Raw genomic sequence first — 24,925 nt, forward strand, 5'->3', positions numbered from 1 at the left:
CCAGAAGACGGGACTGTCAATAATGCAGAACACACGAATGAGCGAGAAAGAGAAGTAAAATAAGTCAACGGAAAATATTTCCTCTCTTTTTGTGGAGAATTGATGTTGAGACATCAATGTCAATTCATGTGGCAGATTCTTCATGATCTGGAATATATTTACTAAACATGCAAACAGTGCAAAAGTAAGGAAATGATGATGAATATTTATAAAACATTGGTTTAACCTCCACGGTATCATTCCTACAATGTTTCAGGGATGAGGGCCACCAGTTATGTGGATGGGTGGAAAAATTAATGTTTTTCCCAAAACAAGAAAAAGTTGAAAGAAGAAAACAAATTATTGCGGATGCTGGAATCTGAAACAAAAGAGAAAATGCTGGAAAATCTCAGCAAGTCTGGCAGCATCTGGAGGGAGAGAAAAGAGCTAACGTTTCGAGTCCGATGACTCTTTGTGAGATTTTCCAGCATTTTCTCTTTCGTTCAAGAGAAGGTTGAGCCGAGATTTAATAAACCTGTTCAGCATCATGCGAGGTCAGAATGGGCAGAATCAATAGAGAGTAACTGTTCCTATTGACAGAAGGGTCAAGAACCAGAGGACACCTATATCAGGTGATTGTCAAAAGAGTCAAAGGTGACATGGGGCATTTTCTTCACGGAGGGAGTGGTTAGGATTAGGAATGTGCTGTTTGAGCATGTCTTGGAGACAGATTCAATCGTGGTTCTCAATGGGGAATTTGATAAGTGCTTGAAACGAATTGAAAAAACAGGGTGAAGGAAAGGACGAATGGGACAGGAGAAAGGTACAGACCCGATTAGCCTGAACAGATTCCTTCTCTTCTTCTTCGGTGATCACTCGCTCGCTAATGTGTTTGACTGCCCACCTGAGAAACTCCTTGCTACTGGTCATGGGTTCTGTGGGTTTTTCCTTGGCTGATGAGCCTGATTCTAGAACTGCAACTTCAACCGCACACTTGGCCGGGGTTTCCGGGAGGTGGGATCGGCCCTTGGACTCTAGATTCCTGGTATTGCTTTCTCAGGCTCATTTTCCGGCCTCCTCCTGCCATCAGCAGTCCGCAAAGAATTATGTCCCTTCAATCAGGAGGTTCCTCCAAGTAAGTCTCTTCCAAGCAAGGGTCTCCCAGGCATTGACCTTTATGTTGCATTTCTTGAGGTAAGCCTTCAGGTTGACTTTGAAGCACTTCCTTTGTCCTCCTCTTGTTCGGATGCCTTCCTTGAGCTGCGCCAGTACCCAGTACCCAGTACTAATTTAATCACTGCTCCGGAATCTAGGTCTTAAACCTCCCAATTACATTGAGAATATTCCGACTTTTGTATGCGTCAAGACTTTTGACAAAAATTAAGGTTTAAGAATAGAGTCAAATGAAGTTTAAAAAAATGGTTTGGATCAAATAAAGTGATTTATATTATAATAATCTCTATTGTCACAAGTTGGCTTACATTAACACTGCAATGAAGTTACTGTGAAAAGCCCCTAGTCGCCACATTCCGGCGCCTGTTCGGGTACACCAAGGGAGAAATCAGAATGTCCAAATTACCTAACAGCACGTCTTTCGGGACTTGTGGGAGGAAACCGGAGCACCCAGAGGAAACCAACGCAGACACGGGGAAAACGTGCAGACTCCACACAGACAGTGACCCAATCTGGGAATCGAACCTGGGACCCTGGAGCTGTGAAGCAACAGTGCTAACCACTGTGCTACCGTGCAGCCCTATTCTCATAATGCTGGACAGGGATCAAAGACACAAGTATCTTGAATGCAGAAGTGCATTGAAGCTTTCAAATGTGATCGACATTCTGCAGTCGGTATTGTCGCAGTAAAAGAGGAAATTGAAAGAAAACCACAATGTTAAAAAGAAGTTGATTCTTGAATTCCCATCACCCGACTTGTTTGAGTTGAAATGATTCACTTGGATTTAAAAAAAACCCTTTCACAACATCAGGATATCTCAAATGGCTTTAAAGCTCATTTACTTTTGAAATGATGTCACTGTTGTAATGTGAGGAAAGACAGAACCCAGATGTTAAATTTCAAAGAATGTCAGTTTTGCCAGAGGGTGGGAGGAGGGGCTGCTGATGAACTTGGCGATGGGGTGGTGGCTGAAACCTTTAAAAGCGAGTGTTCCTGGACGGTAGAAGGAGCCCAGAAGTGTTGGAGCAGAAGGTAAGAGTCTCTCCAGGGGTATTTATCCAGGTGGATTGTATAGTTTATTCAGCATTTGTTTATTTCAGAGTCTCTCCAGCACTGCTTGCAGTCCAGGAGGAGCAGGAGTGTTTCCTCCAGACCCAACAAGCAGACCCTCCCTCACCCCACAAACTCTCCCCCCCCCCCCCTCCCGCCGCAACATGAATCTCGCTGTTTCTGGGCTGCAGCTTTTCCCGGAACCTTCCCCGTGGCGACCCCCAGCCCGGGTCTCTGGGGGGAGTCTCCCCAGACAAGGGCAGGGGGGGGGGGGGGGGTTGTGTCCGTGCGGGAGGCTCAGTTCTGTGGTATTGATGCCAGCTCCGGGTTCCTGTCCCATTGTCCCGCCGGACCTCGGGGGAAAATCCACAAGATTCCGCCTGAACTTTCCGAACTCCCGAGAGATCAAATTTCAGCCAGGAGATCTGGACTCCAGAACCCCGCCCCTGGTGCAAAGCCCCACTCCCTGGCCCATAGCCCCTCCCACTCGTCCCTGTAGGGGCCAGAATTGCTGATCCTGAGGCCGTGTTGACGCCGTCGAGAAACGCGTCGGCGATTCCAACGACGTCAACACTTAGCCTCAGGATCACAGAATCCCGCCCTGGATGTCCCCGAAACTCTGGGAGCGATTCTCCGAGCCCCACGCTGGGCCGCACAATCACCGCATCCGCGCAACGCCGCCCCGAAGCCAGCGCGCGATTCTCCGAGGTTGCGGAGAATTGGCGCCATTTGCGCAGGCCCGTTTGACGCGGCGGCGGTCGCGGGCCGCCGATTCTCCGGCCCAGATGGGCTAAGTGGAAAAAGCAGAGTCCCGCAGAGTTCCAGACCTGGTCGCTGCCGGCGGGAACTCTGCGTGAAGGGTCGGGGGGGGCGGCCTGTGGGGCGGGGGAAAGCGTTCCTTCACCAGGGGGGACATCCGATGGGTTTTGGTCCGAATCGGGGCCCACCGATCGGCGGGCCGGCCTCTCCTACCACCCCCCCCCACACCCCGGGCTTACTTTGTTGCACGGCCAGCCCCTGAACCGCCAAGCCATGTTGCATCAGGGCCGGCGCGCTGAAGAAGTCCCCAGCGCATGCGCGGTTTGGCGCGGTGCCCATTTGGCACCGGGAAGGGAGGCTGGAGCGGCGTGAACCACTCCAGCGCTGTGCTGGCCCCCTGGGGCCCTCTGACTCCCAGATCCAAACTAACGAGAATTCAATCACAAAATTCTCACCCGGCCAGTCTCCGTACCAATTAACTCACTTCCAGGGTTTGAATCTCCCAATTTACATTGAAAACTCTCTTACGTTGGTCAGCTTTCCTCGTCCACGCCCAACACCCTCAGCTTTTTCCTCGCACTTGTTTATATTGGAATTGATATTCGATTTTTTTTTAGATTTTTAGATTTCAAAGGCAGCACAGTAGCACAGTGGTTCGGACAATTGCTTCACAGCTCCAGGGTCCCAGGTTCGATTCCCGGCTTGGGTCACTGTCTGTGCGGAGTCTGCATGTTCTCCCCATGGGTTTCCTCCGGGTGCTCCTGTTTCCTCCCACACGCCAAAGATTTGCAGGTTAGGTGGATTGGCCATGCTAAATTACCCTTAGTGTCCAAAAATTGCCCTTAGTGTTGGGTGGGGTTACTGGGTTATGGGGATAGGGTGGAGGTTTGGGCTTGGGTAGGGTGCTCTTTCCAAGGGCCGGTGCAGACTCGATGGGCTGAATGGCCTCCTTCTGCACTGTAAATTCTGTGAACTCCCCCTTGCAGATGAGCTGAAACTAAAATGAGAGGCAAGTTTGTTTTAATCCCTTAGGGGATGTGGGCTTCGCTGGATAGGCCAGCATTTATTGCCCATCCATAGTTGCCTTTGAGAGTTCAGCTCTTTTGTCCATGTTCCAACCAAGATTGTCAAGAGGTCAGGAGCTGAGTGATCCTGGCGGGACCCAAACTGAGCGCCTGTCCTGGTCTCAGTCTCTGGTTGGTAGGAGGTGACCTGGGATAAACTCCCTCCCCTAGTCTATGACAATGCCATCTTGTAAAATCAGAACAGGAAGGATGAGATTGAGCAGTTTGTGTAGGAATGTTGATTCATAAGAATGTAATTGCACGTGACCTGAACCCAGTTCAGTGTTTCAATGTCAATGTACAATGCTAAATAAAGTTATGTTTTATATTTGTAGATTTTTTACAACCATGTTCCACAAAGCAACTCGGAAAATTGTGAAAGAGATTGATCCTTATGGCTGTACACTGATTCCTGTGGCAAGTCCATATTATTCCGATTGCTACAAACCCCTAAACATCATCAAGAAAAAAAAGAGAGCTTTCTTTTTCATGAAAGACCGATATATCCCGACACCTGTCACAGTGGCTGACATATTGGAAGATGGCAAAGATTTAGATTTCGGTAACATTTACTGATTACGTAAAGGTTACAGTCTCAGTCAGAGATACTGGGTGGTCCCCTGTAGAGCTGTGCTGTGGTACATTGGTGTCTATCCCATATTCACATTGGAACATGGCACGGAATAGCTGTTGCACTGAGTCTGCGATATTGATATAATAATTTTTTTTCTTTTCCTGAAGAATTGATATAATTCAGTCGAACCGTCAGTATAAGTACATGTGTCAGTTGTGATTCTTCCTTTTTGACATGACAGACAAAAGCAAGGAAATAATGATGAACCCACACAAAACACTGGTCCCACCTCAATTAGACAGTTGTTGCAATTCTGGGCATTGCACTTTGAGAACAATGTGAAGGTATTAGAGAGGATGCAGAAAATATTTAATAGAATGGTTCCAGGGATAAGGGAGTCCAGTTCGGTGGATTGAAACTGGGGCTATTCTCTTTAGAGCGGAGAAGGATGAGAAGAGATTTGATAGACGGTTCAATATCACGAGGGGGTCTGAACCAAATAGATAGAATCGGCTCCCATTGGCAGAAGGGTGGGGGACTAGAGGACATAGATTTGAAGTGATTGGGAAAGGAGCCAAAGGTGACATAAAGAGAAACTATTTTACACAGCGAGTGGTTAGGACCTGGAAGACACTGTCTGAGAGTGCGGTGGCGGCAGGTTCAGTCGAGGCTTTCAAAGTGGAATTGGATAAAGTTTGAAATAGAAAAATAATTGCAGGGCTCTGGGGAAAATAAGCAGCTGGATCTTTCTTGCAGAGGGACAACACGGGCTCAATTGGCTGAATGGACTCCTTCAGTGCTGTAACAATTCTGGCATTCAATGTGAATAGCGCTACATCAGATTTAAACACTCAGTATTTTTCTCTGACCTGTTTCTGTGTTGTAATCTGATTGGATCAAAATATAAAGAGATTTTCTCCCTTTCCAGTCATCGTAGCTCAGCTTCCAAAGCTGCGTCAAGACTGTAAATATTTATCCCCTGTTCATGAATGGTTACAAATCCCAGCAAATCGATCAATTATCAAGCAAATCGGGAGTCATTTTGATTTAGGGCAATGATGTAAAATGCATCATATTGCTCTGACACCTGCTCCCCCCAGACCCAGTTTAGTTCCTCTTGAATAAATGGAGACAAAAGTAAGTTCATCTATAATAAAATCCAAGTTTTACACTGCAGTCTAAATTCCTTCATAGAATCTGTTTCCTTCAAACTTTCTCCCTCTATTCCTGCCCTCCTGAAGGTCTTGATTCCAACTATTTTGATTGAACCATATAAGCTAAATTAAATAAATTGAGGGACAAATTAAAAGGGGTAGCCCATTAGAGGGATACTGTCTTAAACAGAAATAAATCATAAATGAACCTAAAACAACAAACTGAAATGTGATTAAAAGGGTTGATAAAGCACCCCAAACCCTGCAGTGCCCACTGGGCACGGAAGGTCTTGATGGTGCCCGTGGACACCGCATGCTCCCTCTCCACAGACATCTGGCCATGAATGCAGCCGTGGTGGAGGGTTAGTCGGGTCGAATGACCTCCTCAGTCGCCCGCTGCCTAGACCTGTTCATGCCAAGTTTGGCCAGGCCTAGGAGCAGGTTTACAAGGTCACGGGACAGTGTCTGGAACTCCGCAGTAATTCAGCAGTAGTAAGCATTAAATGGAGACAGTCCCACATAATTATTTTAATACCCAACACCTGCACATATATAATATTGGAGGGACGAGAGAGAAGGAAAGATTATGGTGGATTATTTTGTTTTTCTAGTATTGGAAAGCTCAAGTTTTAGTGACTACTCTGCAAGTTCTCGGATCTTAGCTTCTGGAGAAGTCGGTGTAAGTATCTGTGATGTTGATGCTGGACTGCACGCATCAGTGGGCACGACAAGCAGCATGTCTGCTTTCAAAATGATAAAGCGAGGAATTTCTGACAAGATGCTGCTTGAGGTTACCCGAGACAGGTATTTATGTTTCCATCCAAAGAAAGGTTACCGACACCTGCAGCTAAAGATTGTTTTTCACTGTAATGGGGAATATCCCTTTATGTTTCTCTAAACTCTGCTGGGTATCAGAGAGAAATATCTAATGATAGCTCTTCACAGGTTGTTTTCTGGATTCTGTAGCAAATTTATCATCAATCTTCAAACAACTGTCATAACCAAATCACAGAGAAATTGGCTTCATAATTAAGGTTGATTGATGCTCTATTCTGGCTGTCTGTGTTTACTGATTTGTTTTACTCTGTGTAATCAACTTGTTATTTTGAACAATATTGTCAGTGATGCTAATGTGAATTAATTTGTTCATTTAGGCCAAAGTTGTGTTTTCCTTTCTGAAATTCTATTTCAAACAATTTACTCAAGTTGTGACAATTTCATGCTTGTGCACAATCCTTTTACTAACAATTGTATTTGCGCTAGGTTTAAAATACACTGGGTTTGGGATTAGACAGAGAATGATGCTGTAAATATCAATGACACGATCCATAGGTTTTCTGAGTTAAAATGGCCGCTCCCCATCACATCCCCCTTAATTAACTTGTCCTTCCCAAAACTGATAGTCTAATTTGTGTTTTAAAAAAATCTTTTCAGGAAGATAGACAGAGGGCACAGCTTTGTGAAACAATTGTATGGCGATATTCTTTTTATCATATCCGAAGTGGTGGAGACAGATCGACAGTGCAATCTAAACAGCATTTTTGAAGCGCGTTCTGGATCGGAAGTGCCAATCAACATAGTAAAGGTGAGACATAAACAGAAAATACTGGGCAATCTCAGCTGGTCTGACAGCATCTGTGGAGAGAGAAGGGAGCTAACATTTCGAGTCTGGATGACTCTTGGTCAAAACACTTTGTCGAAGTCATCCAGATTCACAGCGTTGGTCCCTTCTAGGACAGTGGTTCGGCACAACATCGTGGGCCGAAGGGCCTGTTCTGTGCTGTATTTTCTATGTTCTAAGTTCTCTCTCCCCACAGATGCTGTCAATGTTTCACAGCTCATCCACTGAGATTTTCAGATGTGGCAAAAGTGACTGAAATGAGCTGTTTAAAGAACAGCAAACGGGGAGGCTAGCCATGAACAGAACCGTAACGCTATCAATGCAGCACGTTTGATTGATCCCATTTTATATGAATTTCAGCAGAAACTGAGCTGTTATGAAAATCCAGGCTAGAGAGAAGTTTGGTTATAAATGACAAATAAAATCTAATCATCGACTGTACTTAGCTCGCTGTGATTGGAGTTAGCAAGGTGGAGGCTGAAGAGTTTCCGTTAACTTGTTGATTTCTGACCATCAGTTATTGGTTCTTCTCGGGAATGGCTGAAAGATAGTTGATTTGCAATCGATTAAACCATTAACTGTTGAGGTAATTTATCTCTCTTCTGTTATTTCACACTGGCCTGGATGAGTGCAGCTCCATCAGCACTCAAGCTTGACAGCAGCTTGCTTGATTGCCACCCCATCCACAAACTCTCGCCCACTCCGCCACTCACTCTCAGTGGCAGCAGTGTGTACCATGCACAGAAGAAACTCACCAAGGCTCTTAAAGCAGCTCCTTCCAAACTCACGCTCACTACCATCTAGAAGGACAAGGAGATCAGACACATGGAAACACTGCCTGGGAGTTCCCCTCCAAGTCACTCACCATTCGGACTTGGAAATATATCACTGTTGTTTCACTGTTCAGGGTGAAAATCCTGGAACTCCCTCCCTAACAACACTGTGGGTGTACCTTCACCACATGGACTGCAGCGGTTCAAGAAGGCCGTACACCGCCACCTTCCCAAGGGCAATTGGGGATGAGAAATTAATGCAGGTCTGGCCAGCAAAGCCCACATCCATTGCATGAATATACCTTAAACAGTTCATTGGGGTAATTATTGATTGTGAAAGTGTAACATTGAGATTTACAATTTCTCCTGACTTTTTCCACCTTTTCCTTTTGATTAATTCTGTAACAGGCAGTCGTATAGTTTGAATGATTCATGATTAAATGTTCGGGGTGTGGTATGATATTCCACACTATATCTACTGTTGACTTAATATTTAAATATAAATACTTAATGGTTAATCACAAATATTCCAATTTCTCTAGTCTTCCTACATAACTGAAGTCCCTCATCCTGGTAACATTATAATAAATCTTCTCTCGACCCTGTCCAAAAAACTTGACTTTTCTGAGAACTCCATTTTGAAGGATTTTCAATTTTAAATATTCTAATTTTCTTTGTGCTAGGCTAAAGCAGGAGTTGCAGCAAAGGTGCAGCAGGAATTATCCTTTCCTGGTGGAACTACTATTGCATTCAAGGTCTCAAAACTCGAGATAACCCGGGACAACACCTTGGGTATGTAAAAGGAGAAATCGGGAATTGAACAGCAAATAGTTAATTACACACATTATTTCGTCATTCATCCTACCCCCACATATTCAACATTCTAGAAATAGGTCAAACGTGGCAGAGATATTCCAGATTATAATAGCTTAACATGCTTTTTTTCTTAAATTGCTCCCCCCCACACTTTTATTTGTTGTTGTTACTCAATTAAAATAATTTTGTCAACATCTCCGCGAAGACAACTGTGAGATGAATTTCAGACTAATTTGAACAAATTGAATGGGTCAGAGGCTGGATATTCTGTGGTATTACCTCCATGTAATTAAGGATAACAGTTGCTTTGATTTTACTTTCTGACTATCGAAATTAAGATGACAAGGCAAGGAGCACTAGAGAAGAGGACAAAATAAATGACATGATTGAAGGGTAAAGTGGAGAACCTCCTGACTCCTCAAAGCCTCCTTACCATTGACAAGACACATGTAATAATAATAATCTTTATTGTCACAAGTAGGCTTACATTAATACTGCAATGAAGTTACTGTGAAAAGCCCCCAGTCACCACATTCCGGCACCTGTTCGGGTACACGGAGGGAGAATTCAGAATGTCCAAATTACCTAACAGCACATCTTTCGGGACTTGTGGGAGGAAACCGGAGCACCCGGAGGAAACCCACGCAGTCACAGGGAGAACGTGCAGACTCCGCACAGACAGTGACCCAAGCTGGGAATCTAACCTGGGACACTGGCGCTGTGAAGCAACAGTGCTAACCACTGTGCTACCGCGCCACCCCGATGTCAGGGGTGATATGGAGTAACATCCATTTGCTATATCTCCAACACTACCCAATAACCTCTACACTATCCAAGACAAAACTTCACCTTAAACACCCGCTCCTTCTAGCAGTTCTGGATCTCAGCTGCAGAGTTTACCGTCTGCAGGATGCACTGCAGCAACTCACCAAGGTTTAATCAGCAGCATCTCTCAAAGCTGTGTCCTCCACCAAGGACAAGGGCAGCAGCTGCCTGGGAATATCATCACCACAGAGTCACACACCATCCTGATTTGGACATTTACCTGCTGTCTATTCATTGTTCCCAAAGTCCTAGAACAGCTTATCCTCCATTGTGGGAGCACCTCCGCCACAAGGGCTATAGTGGTTCAAGAAGCAATCCCATCACAAACTTAAGGGCATCTTGGGTTGAACAACAAATATCAGCCCAACCAATAATAATGCCCATTTCTTGAGAAAAAACGTATTAAATATCCACACTTTGTTGTTTTCGGGACCCTTAAGGGGGAGAGGTAGCAGCCCCAAGTCGTGGTCCACATAGGTACCAACGACATAGGTAGGAAAGGGGATAGGGATGCAAGGCAGGAATTCAGGGAGCTAGGGTGGAAACTTAGATCGAGGACAAACAGAGTTATTATCTCTGGGTTGTGAACCGTGCCACATGATAGCGAGACGAGGAATAGGGAGAGAGAGGAGTTGAACACGTGGCTACAGGGATGGTACAGGAGGGAGGGTTTCAGATTTCTGGATAATTGGGGCTCATTCTGGGGTCGGTGGGACCTGTACAAACGGGATGGTCTACACCTGGACCAGAGGGGTACCAATATCCTGGGGGGGAAATTTGCTAATGCTCTTCGGGAGGGTTTAAACTAGTTCAGCAGGGGCTTGGGAACCTGAATTGTAGCTCCAGTATACAGGAGGTTGAGAGTAGTGAGGTCACGAGTAAGGTTTCAAAGTTGCAGGAGTGTACCGGCAGGCAGGAAGGTGGTTTAAAGTGTGTCTTCTTCAATGCCAGGAGCATCCGGAATAAGGTGGGTGAACTTGCGGCATGGGTTGGTACCTGGGACTTCGATATTGTGGCCATTTCGGAGACATGGATAGAGCAGGGACAGGAATGGTTGTTGCAGCTGCCGGGGTTTAGATATTTCAGTAAGCTCAGGGAAGGTGGTAAAAGAGGGGGAGGGGTGGTATTGTTAGTCTAGGACAGTATTACGGTGGCAGAAAGAATTTTTGATGAGGACTCGTCCACTGAGGTAGTATGGGCTGAGGTTAGAAACAGGAAAGGAGAGGTCACCCTGTTAGGGGTTTTCTATAGGCCTCCGAAAAGTTCCAGAGATGTAGAGGAAAGGATTGCAAAGATGATTCTTGATAGGACCAAAAGCAACAGGGTAGTTGTTATGGGGGACTTTAACTTTCCAAATATTGACTGGAAACGCTATAGTTCGAGTACTTTAGATGGGTCCGTTTTTGTCCAATGTGTGCAGGAGAGTTTCCTGACACAGTATGTAGATAGGCCAACGAGAGGCGAGGCCATATTGGATTTGGTACTGGGTAATGAACCAGGACAGGTGTTAAATTTGGAGGTAGGTGAGCACTTTGGTGATAGTGACCACAATTCGCTTACTTTTACTCTAGTGATGGAAAGGGATAGGTATATACCGCAGGGCAAGAGTTATATCTGGGGGAAAGGCAATTATGATGCGGTGAGGCAAGACTTAGGATGGATCGGATGGAGAGGAAAACTGCAGGTGATGGGCACAATGGAAATGTGGAGCTTGTTCAAGGAACAGCTACTGCGTGTCCTTGATAAGTATGTACCTGTCAGGCAGGGAGTAAGTGGTTGAGAAAGGTAACCGTGGTTTACTAAAGCAGTCGAAACACTTGTCAAGAGGAAGAAGGAGGCTTATGTAAAGATGAGACATGAAGGTTCAGTTAGGGTGCTCGAGTTACAAGTTAGCTAGGAAGGACCTAAAGACAGAGCTAAGAAGAGCCAGGAGGGGACATGAGACATCTTTGGCAGGTAGGATCAAGGATAACCCTAAAGCTTTCTATAGATATGTCAGGAATAAATGAATGACTAGGGTAAGAGTAGGGCCAGTCAAGGACAGTAGTGGGAAGTTGTGCTTGGAGTCCGAGGAGATAGGAGAGGTGCTAAATGAATATTTTTTGTCAGTATGCACACAGGAAAAAGACAATGTTGTCGAGGAGAATACTGAGATTCAGGCTACTAGACTAGAAGGGCTTGAGGTTAATAAGGAGGAGGTGTTAGCAATTCTGGAAAGTGTGAAAATAGATAAGTCCCCTGGGCCGGATAGGATTTATCCTAGGGAGGAGATTGCTGAGCCTTTGGCTTTGATCTTTAAGTCATCTTTGTCTACAGGAATAGTGCCAGAAGACTGGAGGATAGCAAATGTTGTCCCCTTGTTCAAGAAGGGGAGTAGAGACAACCCAGGGAACTATAGACCAGTGAGCCTTACTTCTGTTGTGGGCAAAATCTTGGAAAGGTTTATAAGAGATAGGATGTATAATCATCTGGAAAGGAATAATTTGATTAGAGATAGTCAACACGGTTTTGTGAAGGGTAGGTCGTGCCTCACAAACCTTATTGAGTTCTTTGAGAAGGTGACCAAACAGGTGGATGAGGGTAAAGCAGTTGATGTGGTGTACATGGATTTCAGTAAAGCGTTTGATAAGGTTCCCCACGGTAGGCTACTACAGAAAATACGGAGGCATGGGATTCAGGGTGATTTAGCAGTTTGGATCAGAAATTGGCTAGCTGGAAGAAGACAAAGGGTGGTGGTTGATGGGAAATGTTCAGACTGGAGTCCAGTTACTAGTGGTGTACCACAAGGATCTGTTTTGGGGCCACTGCTGTTTGTCATTTTTATAAATGACCTGGAGGAGAGCATAGAAGGATGGGTGAGTAAATTTGCAGATGACACTAAAGTCGATGGAGATGTGGACAGTGTGGAAGGATGTTACAAGTTACAGAGGGACATAGATAAGCTGCAGCGCTGGGCTGAGAGGTGGCAAATGGAGTTTAATGCAGAAAAGTGTGAGGTAATTCATTTTAGAAGGAATAACAGGAAGACAGAGCACTGGGCTAGTGGTAAGATTCTTGGCAGTGTGGATGAGCAGAGAGATCTCGGTGTCCATATACATAGATCCCTGAAAGTTGCCACCCAGGTTGAGAGGGTTGTTAAGAAGGCGTACGGTATGTTAGCTTTTATTGGTAGAGAGATTGAGTTTCGGAGCCATGAGTCATGTTGCAGCTGTACAAAACTCTGGTGCGGCCGCATTTGGAGTATTGCGTGCAATTCTGGTCGCCGCATTATAGGAAGGATGTGGAAGCATTGGAAAGGGTGTAGAGGAGCTTTACCAGGATGTTGTCTGGTATGGAGGAAAGATCTTATGAGGAAACGCTGAGGGACTTGAGGCAGTTTTCATTAGAGAGAAGAAGGTTAAGAGGTGACTTAATTGAGGCAAATAAGATGATCAGAGGATTGGATAGGGTGGACAGTGAGAGCCTTTTTCCTCGGATGGTGATGTCTAGCACGAGGGGACATAGCTTTAAATTGAGGGGAGATAGATATAAGACAGACGTCAGAGGTAGGTTCTTTACTCAGAGAGTAGTAAGGGCGTGGAATGCCCTGCCTGCAACAGTAGTGGACTCGCCAACACTAAGGGCATTCAAATGGTCATTGGATGGACATATGGACGATAAGGGAATAGTGTAGATGGGCTTCAGAGTAGTTTCACAGGGCGGCGCAACATCGAGGGCTGAAGGGCCTGTACTGCGCTGTAATGTTCTCTGTTGTATGTTCTATAATTGTAACTTTTATTTTCCTTACTGACTATCCAATATAAGATGGCAATGAGCACTAAAGAAGGGGACAAAAGGAGTGGGTAAAATGAGGAGTGGGTTAATAATGCCTGTGGGGTTCTGTCAATCCTGCTAACAATGACTAGCTGCCCAGAGAACGAGTTAAAATCTGAAACCACTTTCTTCTCGGTTCCTTCAGATGTTGATTGGCAAGAAGTATTACAGTCCAATATGCTGGGTAAGTCTCTTTCACATTTCTTAATGCAGCATCTTTGTTATTCCAAACTTGCCTGTAATCCAAACAATACCATGACCCTTGAGAAAGTGTTTCAATTAGGGCAGAATCAATGGTGGGCAGTGAATGTAATGTAGTTTCTGCAATGAACTTGGAGCCCGGAGAGAATCCAGCCCCACATTTATATTTTCTCAAAATGGCAAAATCATCCCAAAATATTAGCAGTATTGTTGCATAATTAGTCACATGATATAAATATTTTAATATGCATAAATATCTGCACAATATAATAAATATAGTATGCCCAAAGCAAATTGGAGTGGATTTCCACAAACAAATGTTCTGTTTCTACGGGATTTACGTCGATATTTGCCAAAGCATGAACCTGAGATTGAGAGAACCCCCAAGGGAATCCTTGCCTTATCCATACGTCCAAGGGGCACCCCTCCCAATAGTTCTCAGAATTGTGTGGTGAAATCGCAATGGATGTAAGCATTTGCAGTCCGTTTCATCACGTTTATGTCGCCAATCTTATAAATGTGCCATGCTATTTGTAATGAATCAACACCAGGTAAAATGGGTGGAATGAACACCCCTCTCCCACCTCAATTACATATCAATTGATGGAACAGGGTTCTGGTTATTACGCCAAGCCTTTACTCTTTTTCTTAAAATTAGGTTATTGGTTATAAAAACCTCAGTGCACTATCCTTTGCAACTTTTTTTCCCCCAATTAAGGGGCAATTTAGCGTGGCCAATCCACCTACCCTGTACATCTCTTTCGGTTATGGGGTTGAGACCTACGCAGACACGGGGAGAATGTGCAAACTCCACACGGACAGTGACCTGGGGCTGGGATCGAATCCACATCCTCAGCACCGTGAGGCAACAGTGCTAAGCACTGCATCACCGTGCCGCCCAATTATCCTTTATAACTAAGATAACTAATTATCCCCTTGCAGAAATAGAGCAGGATCTCTCTGATTAAATTATCACTTGTCATTGTATTAAAGAAATGTCTTTTGAAATTTCAGAACATAATCACTTTCCTTATTAACAGCGTTCGTTCATGAGAGACCCGAGATTCCACTCACTGAAATCAATACAATGTCTAAGGAGACGAGTCTGCTGTTCCTCAACACTTTTCTTGAGATTCTTGGCAACTGTGATTATCTTCCTGTTCTTGAAACAATGGTTTGTATCTTAATTTTTCTCAATAATGAAATCAAGGATAATACTGTCCAACTATGTTATTGTAGTTATTACTCCTGTTGTTTAGGATGGATATTGGCTTTGGGAAATTCATTGGGACAAAAATGGGATCAGATGTGATCGGACTGCTAACGATCATCCATTGGAATCATAGAATGCCTGCAGTGTGGAAAGAGGCCATTTGGCCCATCGAGTCCTTGCTCCGATCGAGCACCCTACCTATTCCCCCACTCCTATCCCTGTTACCCTACCTAACCTTTGGGCAATATTTGCATGGCCAATTCACCTAACCTGCACAATGTGGACTGTGGGAGCAAACCGGAGAACCTGAAAGGACCCCACTCAGACACGGTGGAGAAAGTGCAAACTCCACACAACCAGTCAACCGAGGTCAGAATCGAACCCGGGTCCCTGGAGTTGTGAGGCAGCAGTGATAACCACTGTGCTGCCCCATTCAGCCTATCACCGTAAATCAAATCTATATCATTGGTTCTTAATGCTTTTTAAAGGTAAAGTCTGACCAAACTATCCCCAAATATGGTATTTTCTCACACACATAATGGTTAGTGGGGCTGAGAAGGAAATATTCCGCATTCATGACAATTCTCCATCCACTGACTGACCCATTTACTTTTGCTCCTGAGTTCGCAGGTATTGGGGAATCTTTCAGTTTCTCTCAGTGTCAGTGTGGAGTGAGCTGCAGTGCTCTGCGGTGTAAATTTGATATAAATCGAGTAATGCTTCCTCCACCCTCTTCCCAATGTTGTGCGTCAGCTCCAATTCCAGAAGAATGGTCGTGTTGTCCCAATGTGGTTTACATTTCTCATCTCCCACACCCAATGTTCTGCAGACTCTTCGAGTCATATTAATGACAAATTCTGAACAAATTTATGCTGTGATTTTTTTTGTGAGTTGCCTCTGACAAACCAGTTTGATACAAACACCAAAATTCTGAAAAGAAGATAATTACTCACCGGGGCTAAAGCACATCAATAAGGCAAAATTGGGAAGCTTTATTCTACCTCGGGCTGTATAATCTCTTCCTGCAAAGTGCAAGATACCGGCACTGAACATCTGAAGTGTTCTCATTCCCAACAAAGTAACCCTTGTCTCAATAGTGACAAAATTAATCTATTTTTTACGCCGCCACCCCCGTATCCATCCCCACAACCTACATGTTTTCAGCTTGACCAGATCTGTGGAAGTCTCCAACCCGATCTCCAAGTGCTGGAGCGATTGGAAGAAGAGAACAGAGCGTGTGTGGAGAAGCTGCTGGATCTGCTGGGAATTCGGAAGGCTGATCCACCGGGACAGCCCCTCACATTGACTCCCCAACAGAATGGAATCATAACGACTGTCAACATTTTCATCGAGTCACTCAATGGTATGACATTAAGTAACAATTACTCGCATTCTAATTAACCAATTCTGCCTTCAGCTGCCTCGGTTCTCAACTCTGTCAGTCCCTCCCTAAACCTCTCCGGCTCCACCTCTCCCGCCTTACTTAAGACTTTGCTTAAGACTGCCTCTTTGATTCAGCTATTGGTCACCTTTTCCACTAGGTGTTCTATAAATGCAGGTTGTTGTTTTCCTCACTCCCAAGCAGCTGACAGCAGCACCAATAAATTCAGTTGGTTGATTGCTAGTATTATTGGTCTGTAATGTGAGCTGTGCTGTAACTCAATAGATTTCTGCATTATCATTTTGATGAAGAGAAATTCCAAAGAGACGTCGAATAATGATCTGCTGAAAACTGAGCGGGAAATTTTTGAATTCAGTCTCAATCATCAACCGTGTTGGCAATCCAGGTGAAGCAGAGGCACACGGGACAGACAGGAGAATGGGAGGTTTGAACATGGGAGTGTCCATTTTCATTTACCAACACATTGTTACCGACTGAACTGTTTTGTGCTTCCTGCAGCATTGCCTAAAAATTCCCTTTGCCCAACTGAGTGGTACCATGACCAAATTGTTAGAGTTGTGTCCTTCTGGGCTCCCAGTGTCAGCTTACACTGCAAGGTTAGCTTTGGTGTGAAGGGATTGCTATTTTGCACTGATAGTGCAGGGTTTGACCTGACTCGGAAGTGAACTAAAACAAGACTCTGTGGAGAAGTATAACTAACAACAGTAGCCCAGGGCAGTGTCAAATTCGGCTTGCAATGTGTTCCAGGTTGATTAATCCATCTTAAAACTATCTGACCATATTTTAAAAAAACTAGAGAGCAGCAATGCTGCCCCTACCTGCTCCCTAACCATTTCCATTCTGCATTTTAGGGAGCGGGGCTCACGTGTTTCCTATCCAGACCTATACAGAGTTGTTACGGGAACAATGCATTTAAGGTTCCAGCCAGGCAGAAGCCAAGCAATGGTTTCCGTTCACTAGAACATGAACTACAGTTACCAGTACCACACTAACGTTTAGACCAGACTCTACCACAGCTGAATGAAAACAAATAGGATTAAAATAATTTAACACTATTTAAATTGGAGTTCATCCAAAGCTCTGCTACCGATATCCTGATTTGCACCCATTTCCCATTCACTTATCAATGGTGTGAAGGGCTTTGAGCCATATTATTGCATTAATGATGCTATTTAAATATTAGTTGTCATTTCAGCATCCAAGTTCCAAGTTGCAACTCAGTGGAGCCTTCATTGTAGAGTGTCTGAATTATTCTGCTTCCCTTCCAGAACTGAATCCTGACGTTCTAATCCTCTTGGCTAACAGTGTTGAGATGAAGATTATATCCATACAAATAAAGTTGGTAAGAAATACACATTCCTATTAATTCAGATGAGAGAGTGAGGAAAGGGTAGAGAGGGCATGGACTAATTTGATTCCTGGATGATGACCAGGGTCAGAAACACATCAGGGACCCAGAGGATTTATTTAATTACATTTTGAAAAATACTTCAAATACAGAAAGGTGGACATTTTTGTTACTCATGTTATGGTAGAGATGTTTAAAATCCTCATAACAAATTCTGATTTTTAAACAGATTTATTAACCAGGAATTAAATAGTTGGGGAGGGGGGGTAATTATTTATTCAGTAATGTTGGTCATGGCTGATCGGATTGTGGCCTTTACTCCACTTTCCTGCCAGTCATCCCTCTCCCATAACTCTTGACTTCCTTGTAAATGAAATCTCTCTAACTCAGTCAAGAATATATTCAGTGATCCAACCTCCATTGCTTGCTGTGGAAGAGAAATCCAAAAACGAACGACCCTCTGAGAGAAGAAATTCATCCTCGTCGCCATTTTAAATTGGAGACCCCTTATTTTTGTGCTGTGCCCCGAGGAATTGATATCTCAACAAGGGGAAAACATCAATTCAGCATTATCCTGTCAAGCCCCCTCAGAATCTGGATCAAAGAAGTTGCCTTGATGGCCATTGTAAATGCTGTACAAGGTAGCCTGAGTGAAAGATCATTATGATTTTCCCGGGATGTTATTGTACAGAGGTTGGTTTAGCACAGTGGGCTAAACAGCTGGCTTTTAATGCAGAACAAGGCCAGCAGCGCGGGTTCAATTCCCCTACCGGCCTCCCCGAACAGGCGGCGGAATGTGGCGACTCGGGGCTTTTCACAGTAACTTCATTGAAGCCTACTTGTGACAATAAGCTATTATTATTATTATTGACAAATTTTCATTCCAAATGCTGATTTCACGTTGGTAGCTGATTTACTCTAGATACTGAAACATTTTTCTGAAGATATCAGAGCATAACGGCACACATTCCCAAATACTTATTTTAGGGTCTCTTCAATTAATCAACGTTATTATGACCCCGGCTCAAAACAAACTGTATCACAAGCAACTTGCTCACAGATTTGCAGATTTAAAATCAAGGATCATTGCAGCAGCTCCTACTCTGTCACTTTCTGTCTCAGGATCTCAAAACTGTTGCACTCTTTAACTCACTCAGGTTTTCTTCCCCCTGCAATCTCCGGAGATTTCAACCTCATGCCAGGATGGGTTTTCTAAAGGGGTAATTGTGTTTAACTAAGTTGCTGGAGTTTTTTTGAAGACGTAAAAGAAAAGGCCGATGAGGGTTGATGTGATGTACTTGGGACTTTCAGAAGGCATTCAATACAATACCACACGTCAGACTTGTGAGAAAGATTATAGCTCAAGGAATAAAAGGGACAGTAGCAACTTGGATACACAATTGGCTGAATAATAGAAAGCAGAGAGTAATTGTCCATAGATATTTTGCGGGCTGAGGGAAGGTTTCTAATGATGCTCCCCAGGGGTCAGTATTGGGTCCCTTGCTCTATCTGATATATATTCATGTTCTGGATCTTGGTGCACAGGGGACAATTAAAAAGTTTGCAGATGATACAAAACTTTGAAGTACTGTAAACTGTGAATTGGACAATGTAGAGCTTCAAAAGGACATCAACATGTCGTGCAAGTAAGTGGCTGATGAAGTTCAGTGCAGAGAAGTGTAAGGTGATGCATTTTGGTAGGAAAAACATGGAGAGACAATATAAAACAAAGGGTAAAATTCTAAAAAGGTGCAGCAGACGATTTACCTGTATGTGTGTGTATATGTGCATAGATCATTGAAGGTGCCAGTACAGGTGGAAAGAGCAGTTAATAAATACTCAGGGCTTTATTAACAGGGGTACAGATTACAAGGGCAAGTAGGGTTATGTTGAACTTATACAAGACACTAGTTAGACCTCAACTGGAATATTGTGTACAGAACTGGGTGCCACACTACAGGAAGGATGTGAATGCATTGGAGATAGTGCAGGAGGTTTAGAAGAACGGTACCCGGGATGAGAAGTTTCAGTTATGAGGATTGATTGGGGAGGTTGGGACTGTTTTCCTTGCAGAGAAGAAGGCTGAGAGGAGATTTCATAGAGATGTTTAATATCATGAGGGCAGATGAAAAAGAAAATCTCCCTCGTAAAAGGATCAAGAGCGAGAGGGCACAGATTTAAAGACTTAAAGTGCTTTGCAAAAGAAGCAAATATGATATGAGAAAATTTTATTCACACAGTGGGTGGTTTGGGTCTGGAATGCACAACTTGGAAATGTGGTGGAGGCAGGTCCAATTGTGGCATTCATGAGGGTATTAGATCGAGGACGTCCGGTGATGGGGATGTGCGAAGCGGACACACGGAAGTTGGCTCTCCTCCGAGGAAACTAAATTTAGGCACTTTTATCTGATATAACCCGCCAGAACCAGGGGAAAAAAATCACAATGCTGTGGATCTGAAGTAGGCCAGACTAGTTAAAGACTGCAGATTTCTTTCTCTGAAAGACATCCGTGAAATAGATGGGTTTTTACCGACAATCATTAGACTTTTAATTCCATTTAATTCCAATCTCGCCCCCTGCCATGATGGGATTCAAACCTGATCTTCCGAGCGGTACCGTGGGTCGCTCGATTTCTAGTCCAGTGGCAATACCACTATGCCACCCTTGTGTTTGAGTTCATGGACATTTTGCAAGGCAGGTTGAGAAATGCCTTCCAGTTAAATGAAGAATGGGTATTTGAGGGGCATACTGAAAGCTGCTGGAATATGTAGTTATCCTCCAGCAACAGGCCACAGCTGGGTGAGAGGGGAAACCTATGAGTTAACCCTTTATGTTGCTGAGCAGAAAACATTTGTATGTCGTGTTACCTGCTGATCGTCTTTCATAAACTGTCCTGTGGTTTACTCTGTTCACTTGATCTGATCAGTATAAAATATTGAAACGCTACTCCCGGTTTCAATGCAGAATATTTTTGCTTCACCTCAACAGAGTGAAAAATCCGACTGAATTATTTTGTTCTGATTGGTTTCCAGTTTGAAAAGATTGAAGAAAACTTTTTCCTGTCAAGTGCACCCAGAATGAAAAGGGAGTCAATTGGGGAAGTGCAGGAAACTGAGGAGACTCTGGAGACACTGGCTCTTCAATTGTCAGATGAAATGTTTGAAATAACACAGAGAATCCTGGAAGAATTTGGACTTCATCTAATGAGAGAAAATGGTTCAATCACGTACAAAAAACACCATGGGGAGCGCAATGTCTTCTTTTCAATCTTTGCTGCTCTGAGTATTCTCAGTGCTTTAGATAAGTGAGCAGGGATGAAATGATTCTCGTCAGTCGGGTGTAACCCTTTCCTTTTTAGTCATCTCCTTGCTCACACAAAGCTGCATTCTCTTCTGTCCACTGAAGATGTTGTCCTCACTGTGGCAATGATGATACCATCTCCACTTGCTCTCTTTCTGGCTACTTGAGATATCATCTTTGGAAACGAGAGAGCTTCTTTTATCCTTTGTACTTGCTTGTAGGATTGTGAAGTGCGCATTTTAATCAGCTCTCTGTGCTACTGTAGTCTGGGCAATGTATTGTATTGTTTTACCAGCAATGTTATTTTAATAAAAAGGAAAGAATTTGAATTTATATAGTGCCTTTCACAACCTCAGGACATACCAAAGATCTTCATAGCCAATGAAATACTTGTAAATTGTAATATGAATGGTGTGGTCTGTGTGCACAGCAAGCTCCCGCAACATTGACATGTCAATTAATGACCAGATAATCTGTCTTTAGTAAATTTTGGTGGAGACAAATTATGGCTAGAACACTGGTATTTGCTTAATTGCTTCATGGAAGGTTGTACACAGCAACAACACCTTGCCTTTATTTCACAACGCATTGCTGATTAGGGAGGGAATTCCAGAAACGAAGGCCTAGCAGCTGGATATGTATCTGCCACCTATGGGTTGGAGGAAGCAGGGGATGAACAAGTGACCAGAGGAGGAATATAGAGTTCTGGAAGATTTGCATGTTTGAAGGAAGCTACAGAGATAGTGAAGGGTGAGGCCATGCAGTGATTTAAACAGCACATCACAAACTTTAAAAGGGCCTCTCCTAACGTCCCGACCATGTACTTTGCCTCTCTGATGAATACAGTTTATCCTGCGCATCACTTAGTGGCCCTATGCATCCTGGTTCAAAATGTTTTACTTATGTGTCTTTAGAGTTTTTGCTTATTATATTTGTATCTGTAGATGAATAAATTTTGTACTTTCACTTTGCTTTCCCGATTGCTGTACTCACTTGTTTCTTAATTTCATTGTTATACTGTTTTGACACACTTTATTGTCTAATTGTTTCGCGATTGATTTTTTCTTATTGGATTCAATTTTTTCTCATCCCCGTATTCACCAAAGGAATTTCTTTCTAAAGTCATATATATTTCTCTTGAAACACACTGATCATCTTTGTAAATATTTCCCACGGCTGGTTTAACTCTCTGTTAATTTTCTATTTCCATTTACCGTTCCTCGTTCAATTTTCAACCTCGGAAAAATTATTTTTTCCAACCTATTACTTTGATCCTTGTCCCGCTTAATCCTTTCACAATATTCATCTTAAGCCTTGCCATGGTATGATTGCTGTTTCCGAGATGTTACCCTATGCTTACTGCATTTTCCTGCCCTAGTTCATTTTGTCATACAGGATCCAGGGATTATTTGTCCATTGCCCCAGTTCTTATGCACGAGGTATGAAATGAATTCAGTGTACACTATAAGAACATCATTCCCTTTTGCTCATTCACTACCAGCTCTTGCTAGTTTATTGGGGAAAGTTAAAATCTCCCCTGAAGAGAAATGGAAATTATTCATAAGGAGCAGCAATGGGACTAAAACATTTAATTAAAGCAGAATTGGAAAGCTTTATTCTGGCTTCATTATTATATGTGAGAATGTTGGGTACCAGCATTGAGCATCAACATTTGGAATGAGTTTCCCAGCAAAATGTCCTCTTGTCTCATTGTGCGCAAAAATTAATCAATTTTTAACTGTCCCATTTCTGCTATTCTCCTCGCCTTTACAAATGTTCACAGCTTGGCCAGATGTGTGAAAGTCTCTAACCCAACTTCCAAGCCCTAAGTCTGATGGAAGTTGAGAACCGAGCGTATGTGGAGAAGCTATCCCAAAAAATAATTCTGTTGGGAATTCGGAACGTTGATCCACTGAGACAGCCCCTCACTTTGACTTCCCAACAGAATGGAGTCATAAAGACTGTAGCCAGGTTCATGCAGTTACTCATATGTGTTGTAAAGTGAATTTCAGTAACACTGACAGTATAATTAACAAATCACCTCCTGCCTTCAGCTGCCGTGGCAAGCAACTCTGGAATTTCCGCCCTAAACCTCTCCACTCTCTATCTCTTTTTTTCTCAGTTAATACCTTGCTTTAAATGTAGATTTATGTGGCTTGGTGTTAATTTGTTTCTGATAACCTGTGAAGTGCCTTGGATTTTTATGATATTAAAGGCACTATATAAATGCACATTGTTGCCTTTGTTACTACTAAACAGTTGCCATTAACACTAAAAGATCCAGTTAGTTGATCGTTATTATCGCTGGTATATACTGTGATCTGGAATATAAATCCACCACATCCACATAGGTGAAGAGCATTTAAATACTCTTAAAAGGAAGACAAAGACACATGTGTTAAGAAGGACTATAATAAACTATGCCACTTATTATACTGACGACTATAAGCACATAATGTTGCAAGAAACTATCTTTAGTGGTTGCAGAGGAGTCAGGTAAGAGAGTATAACGAAAAGGATTTATTGTTAAAGCAAACTATTTATAGATCACAATCCAGGCCCCAGCCCGGACCTCTCTGCCTAGGCTCCTATCTGGGTCAGCTTTTATGTCCATAATCAATTACTCTGCTGATGTTATTCGCCCTGTGGGAGTTGGCTTTTGGCAGGTATGTGACAGTTTCCTTATCTCTTTGAAGTTACCACCTCTATCGCCCCATTGTTCTCTATTCGCATGTGTAAAATACTTGTTTTCCACTGATAGGCAAATTCACATCTCATCATTTCTCGAGACGTCTGCCTCCAATTGTACTTTGTTTTAAAGTCTTAACTTTCCCCCCCTGTTACCGACTATCAGTGTTAACTTTCACTGAAAGTTCAGTTATGGTGTGAAGGATTTCTACTTTGCCCCCACAGTATTTGCAGTGCATTGTTTGACCTGATTCTGGAGTGAATTCAAACAAGACTCCCTGGAGGAGGATGACTAATAGTATTAGATTCTTCATGGAGTACAAGTCCAAGGCAGTATCAAATGGGGTTCACGTTGTGCTCATAGTTTGTTGGTCTTTCCTGAAACTTTCTCAATCTATCTGATGCAATTTTAAACATGGAGAGAGCAGTAATCTTGTCCTTATCTGTTCCCTAAACCTTTAAATTCTTTATTGTTGAGAGAGTGCTGCACACATGTTGACAACATAAAGAGCTGAAGAGTACCTACTGGTACAGGGCATTTGGGGTTCCAACTAGTAGGAGCTAAGCAATGGTTGTACCTTGATAGAACATGAACTGCAGTTACCAGGATCAGAGTAATCTTTAGACACACATTCTACCTCAGCTGAATGAAAACCAATAGGATTTCAACATGAGTTTCTTCATTTCTCTGCTGTCTGTATCTTAACTTGCACTAATTCACCCACAAACTCTGTGCTTTCTGTTCTACATTGCCTCCTAGACACCTCAACTTTAAAGTTGTCATCCCTCATTTCAAATCCCTCAAGGCCTCGCCTTTTGTAACTTCCTCCAGCCTTGCAATCCATTGCAACATTCAGACAGAGATAAGGAGACACTTCTTCTCACAAAGAGTGGTGAGCCTGTGGAATTCATTACCACAGGAAGTAGTTGATGCTAAAACTTTGAATATATTCAAGAGGGGGTTAGATATCGCACTTGGGGAGAATGGGATCAAAGGCTATGGGGAGAAAGCAGGATTAGGCTATTGAGTTGGATGATCAGCCATGATCGTGATGAATGGCGGAGCAGACACGAAGGGCCAAAAGACCTCCTTCTGCTCCTATCTTCTATGTATCTATGTAACATCGTTATTCCTCCAATTCTGGCCTCTTGGGGCTTCCTGATTTTAAT

The 24,925-nt window shown here is 43.4% G+C and overlaps 1 protein-coding gene across 1 annotated transcript; it reads left to right on the forward strand.

The window, feature by feature from the left end:
- Positions 1-2,053: 2,053 nt before the first annotated feature.
- Positions 2,054-22,038, forward strand: LOC140398593 (gasdermin-A-like). The gene is made up of 10 exons (XM_072487426.1): positions 2,054-2,185; positions 4,362-4,588; positions 6,366-6,558; positions 7,189-7,339; positions 8,832-8,940; positions 13,748-13,786; positions 14,844-14,977; positions 16,181-16,379; positions 17,687-17,760; positions 20,800-22,038. Exons 2-10 carry the CDS (start codon positions 4,375-4,377, stop codon positions 21,073-21,075), a joined length of 1,389 nt encoding a protein of 462 aa, XP_072343527.1. The 5' UTR covers positions 2,054-2,185; positions 4,362-4,374; the 3' UTR covers positions 21,076-22,038.
- The last annotated feature ends 2,887 nt before the right edge of the window (positions 22,039-24,925 follow it).

This window comes from Scyliorhinus torazame, chromosome 21 (assembly GCF_047496885.1).
Source record: "Scyliorhinus torazame isolate Kashiwa2021f chromosome 21, sScyTor2.1, whole genome shotgun sequence".
Classification (NCBI taxonomy): Eukaryota; Metazoa; Chordata; class Chondrichthyes; order Carcharhiniformes; family Scyliorhinidae; genus Scyliorhinus; species Scyliorhinus torazame.